Source organism: Pteropus vampyrus, unplaced genomic scaffold, assembly GCF_000151845.1.
Source record: "Pteropus vampyrus isolate Shadow unplaced genomic scaffold, Pvam_2.0 Scaffold25, whole genome shotgun sequence".
NCBI classification, from domain to species: domain Eukaryota; kingdom Metazoa; phylum Chordata; class Mammalia; order Chiroptera; family Pteropodidae; genus Pteropus; species Pteropus vampyrus.
This window is the reverse complement of record NW_011888806.1, coordinates 8,549,468-8,554,748: the sequence shown is the minus strand read 5'-3', so window position 1 is coordinate 8,554,748 and position 5,281 is coordinate 8,549,468. Positions and strand designations below refer to the sequence as shown.

The following is a 5,281-nucleotide window of genomic DNA, read 5'->3' as shown; positions in this document are numbered from 1 at the left end:
CTGGTCCAGATGCTTAAAACTGCTGTCATTGCTCAGCTGAATAATTGGGATGGAACTAAACGGAGTAATTGCAATGTTATAGCTCTTCTAAAAACCATGAAAGAAGTACATAAGGTAAGGGCTCATCTAAAGGAATTTATATACCCTTTTACTAAATCAAAATCCCTTAGGTCTCAGCCATTTAGAATCTTGTTATGTTTTTTGCAACAGGAAGGATATTTTATCCAGCCCTTAATAATTCAAAATTTTGCTTGTTTTGCTAACTAAGTAGACTCTGGAGGAATATATTACATATTATATATAATCTGTTAGATGCACAAATACTCAAATATGAGAATGATTCAGCATTCTCATTAGAGTATACAGCATAATGTAGAAATAACCTAAGGTTAAGCTACCAGTAAGCGTAATGTTTGTTGCGGCATAGGGAGGAGCCAGAGCATTTTAAATAAAAGAACAGAATAAAATCGCTATTGTTCAATTAAAAAATTAGCTAAAATAAGATGCTTTATAAATATAAATTGCTAAATGACAATCAAAGCATATTTCACCACACAATATCAATCTCCATAGGAGAAAATATTATGTACAAAAGTCAGTGCTTTTCAGAAATACTAATAATGTAGTATTGATATTTCTAAAGTAGTATATTTCTTTTTTTCTCCAGTGTTATTGACATATAATTGACATATAACGTTGTGTAAGTTTACAGTTTATGCATGTTTATTTGATACACTTATATATTACAAAATGGCTACCAACATAGCTTTAGCTAACACCTCCATCACCTCATATAATTACCATTTCTTTATTGTGGTGATACTCTTATGATCTACTCTCTTAGCAATTTTCAAGTATATGGTACAATATTGTTAACTATAATCACAATGTTGTACATTAGATCTCTAGAATTTATTCATTTTATAACTAGAAATTTGTACCCTTTGACCAACATCTCCCAATTTTCCTCACCCCCAAGCCCCTGACAACCATCATTCTACTTTTTTCCTATAGATTCCACATATAAGTGAATTCTTATAGTATTTATCTTTCTGTTTGCCTTATCTCGTTTAGCATAATGCCCTCAAGGTCCGTCCAAGTCACCACAAATGTAAAGATTTCCTTCTTTCTCATGGCTGAATAAATATCCTAGTGTGTATATACATATCACATCTTCTTTATCCATTTATCCATCCGTGTATGCTTAGGTTGTTTCCCTGTGTTGGCTACTGTAAATAATGAAGCAATGAACATGGGGCTGTAGATATCTCTTTCAAATAGTCTTTCCATTTCCTTTGGATATATACCTAGAAGTGGGATTTTTAAATTTTTTGAGGAACCTCCACGCTGTTTCCATAGTGGCTGCAGCAATTTACATTCTCATCAACAGTGCACAAGGTTCCCTTTTCTCCACATCCTCACCAATATTTGTTATCTCTTGTCATTTTGATGATAGCCATTCTAACAAGTGTGAGGTAATATCTCCTCGTGGTTTTGGTTTGTATTTCCCTGATGATTATTGATGTTGAGCACCTTTTCATGTACTTGTTGGCCATCTGTATGTCTTCTTGGGAAAAAAAATACCTATTCAGTTACTCTGCCCATTTTATAATCGGATTTTTTTTTTTTGGCTCAGTTGTATGAGTTGTATGTTTTTTGATATTAATACCTTATCAGATATATGATTTGCAAATATTTTCTCCCATTCCATAGGGTGCCTTTTCATTTTGTTGACTGTTTCTTTTGCTGTGCAGAGGCTTGTTTGATGTAGTCCATTTATTTAGTTTTGCTTTTTTTGCTTGTGCTTTTGGTATTATATCCAAAAAAAAAAAAAAAAAAATCATTGTAAAGACCAATGTCAAGGAACTTTTCCCATATGCTTTCTTCTAGGAGTTTTATGGTTTTACGTTTAAGTCTTTAATCCATTTCGAGTTAATTTTTCTGACTGGTGTAAGATAGGGGTCCAATTTCATTTTTCTGCATGTGGTTATCCAGTTGTCCCAGCTGCATTTATTGAAGAGACTATCCTTTCTCCAGTGAGTATTCTTGGCTCTCTTGTCAAATATTCAAGAGTTTATTTCTGGCCTCTTGAATCTGTTCCATTGGTCTATGTGTCTATTTTTTATGCCAGTACTATACTGTTTGGATTACTATGGCTTTATAGTATAGCTGTAAGTCAGGAATTGTGATACCTCTAGAAATGTTCTTCTTTCTCAGAATCTCTTGGACTATTCAGGGTCTTTTGTGTTTTCGTACAAATTTTAGGATTGTTTTTCTATTTATGTGAAAAATGCCATTGAAATTTTGAGAGGGATACATTGAATCTATAGACGTCTTTAGGTAGTATGGATATTTTAACAATATTAATCCATGAATAGGGGATGTCTTTCCATTTACTTGTGTTTTCTTCAGTTTCAGTGCACAAATCTTTCATCTCCTTGGTTAAATTTATTTTTAAGTATTTCATTGTTTTTGATGCTATTGTGAATGGCCGATTGGAGTCTTAAGAAGACAAATATAAATCATGTGGAGTCAAATTTTTAAAAAATAATGTATCAAAGGTAAATGTTTGGCATAAAGTAATTAGAGATTTAAAAAAGCGAGAAACCTTATCAGGACTTAAGATGTTTTGTAGTGGGCTTCTCTCATTAAGAAAAAGTACACATTGCAATCTGTAGTTTTATCCCAAACTTTTTATTTGTTGATCCTCTCTCCTATACATCTGGTTTTTATCTCTTTATATTCTTAGATTCTTTATTTCCTGCCTTCTACCTTTGGATTAGTTTGATTTGATGGATGCTTATTTAGATTATTGATTTTCCAGCATGTCTTCCTCTGAAAGGCTTTCCTGAACCCTTTAAGTCCTTCTCTGATCAGAAACTGTATCCTAGATGCCTGATTACTTGTTGTTTTTACTTAGTAGATCATGTGTCATGGATTGGCAATTTATACCCATGAGCAACCTCCTGTTTTTATAGATAAATTTTTTTGGAACACATCCAGGCTTGTTTTCATATTGTCTATGACTATTTTGTGCCAAATAATGGCAGGGTTGAAGAGTTGCACCAGAGAGTGTATGGTCGCAATCTCAAATATTTCCTATCTGGATTTAAGAAAGAGTTTACTGACTACTATATCAGTCAGTAAGTTAATGTGTAAGCCAGGACAATTTTTAGCTTCTGTATTGTCCCATGCCTGACAAATAGTGTGTGCTAAATTAATATTCATCGATTAATGGAGAAAGGGCTGAATTTGTCAAATGTACGTTGGATTTTTATGGTGCTTTTATTCTCAAGATCTAGAAACTGTTTCCAGTAAACCCGTGCCCTAAGAATTGAATTACTAATCTCCACTGCCAACATCTTATATCTTTTATAATATTTATGAAAATTGGAGAAATTGTAGATCAAACAATGGAAGTTTTATAGAACTCTATCATCGACACATGCATAGGGTTTTTAGAGCTCTATTCTGATTATCTATATAATAACCACATATATAATAGATTAAATCATTTATTGATAGAAAATGATATTTACGGGTCATATTCTCTTTAAGGCTAATAAAACTAACAGTCAACTACCAGAAGATGCTTTCAACATAAATGAACTCTCCAATAGGTTGAACTTTTATGGAGAAAGAAAACTAGTGCTCTTTAAGGATAATAACATGGTAAGAGTAACATTTTTTACTTCTGAAAATTTTCATTTTTTAACGGGGGACACATTAGGAGCTATGTAGGTGTCTCTTTGATTAATCAATATTTGAACATTTCTTTATTACAATGCTGAATTGTTAAATTAAATGATCATTGAAAACTTAAACAGCTTTCACTCACAAAACAAATGCATTTTCTTAGCAATTCGTTTCTAAGTAATTTGGATGTTTAAAAACAGATTCCAAAAAGTATAGAGGGAAATAATTTAAGGTGATAAGGTAAAGGAATGAAATTCTTCTTTTCTTTTTATTATCAAAACTGTTACCTTTATTTTTTTTAGATAACTGAAGAAAAATGTATTTTCAGTGAATTTCCATTTATCTTTAATTTACTATCCAAAATTAAATTATGGCAAGCTGATTCTTATTTAAAAATGCAGGTAAGTATGCCTTACTTTTTTTATTATGTAAAATTTCAAACATATACAAGATAGAGATAGTGGTGTAATGAACCCCATCACAAAGTTTCAGCAGTCATCAGCATTTTGCCCACTTTCATCTATCACTTTTGATGAAAGTGGGCTGTTTTTGTGGTTGTTACAATTTTGCCAAAAGTATTTTGAAGCCAATCCCAGGCCCACTTTCTTTTCACTCTCTGTACTTCATTATTTCACTCTTATTCATGCTAAGATTCATCAGTGGGTTCAGTTGGTGACCACATGATTCTTCCAATGTAATGTTTCCCATCAACCATTTACTTAATAATTCCATCTATTATTTTGAGGTTTGCAAAATGGCAATATTTCTAATCTTATCATTCCTTCTAAAATTATAAACTGAATTGTTTCAGTTTATAAATTTAAAGTAAAGAACTTTTCCTTATTAATTAGAGCCCTTTGGCTACTCTAAAAACTTGTTCATATAGGAAGGTAGAATGATGCATAACCCTTTTTCTTAAATTATTAAATGTTCTGTACATAGAAGTTGTACCAATTTATGTTACTACCAGAAATGTATGAAATGCCTCTTACATACACTCTCATCAATACAGAGTGTTATCAGGCTTTGTGATCTTTTCCAATTTGATGGGTTAACCATGCTATTTCAGTTTAATTTTCATTTATATTTCTCATTATTATATGATGCCTGAGTCCTCACTTTCTTTAGATAATATCCATTGTTTTCCTATATGAGCAATACTGAAATGATCAACTAACTGCTCTTTCTCTCTTCTCTATCCAGTTTTAGTTCCTATACTGTATTCTTAGTTGTTAGTATTTGGATTTTTGGATTTGCTTAAGAGTCTTAGATTTGTAAGCCCCAAGTGATTCTTTTATCTTCAGATAATGTCTATGAATCAATCAGTGAGGTTATTGTATTTTCCACTTACTCTCTCTCTTCTGTTCTTTTTCTGGTAGTTGTATTATTCCCATATAACACTTACATGCTCTCTTGTCATCATCAGCTCATCAGCCTTAGTTCTCAGTTATGCTCACCCCGCCCCCAGACATATGCTAACAATTTTTCAAATGTTTTTTGATTGCTGACACTTGTTTTCTAGGCCATTCCTCATGAAAGGTTCACATCTATTTATCATGTTTCTACTTTAAAGACATGTAGGAAT

The 5,281-nt window shown here is 32.1% G+C and overlaps 1 protein-coding gene across 1 annotated transcript in view; it reads left to right on the top strand.

The window, feature by feature from the left end:
* Positions 1–5,281, top strand: part of LOC105289566 — an 84,846-nt gene that overhangs the window by 27,731 nt on the left and 51,834 nt on the right. The window contains exons 14-15 of the mRNA XM_011356307.2: positions 3,559–3,672; positions 3,999–4,097. Coding sequence (XP_011354609.2) covers positions 3,559–3,672; positions 3,999–4,097 — 213 coding nt within the window. The remainder of the gene's footprint in view (positions 1–3,558; positions 3,673–3,998; positions 4,098–5,281) is intronic.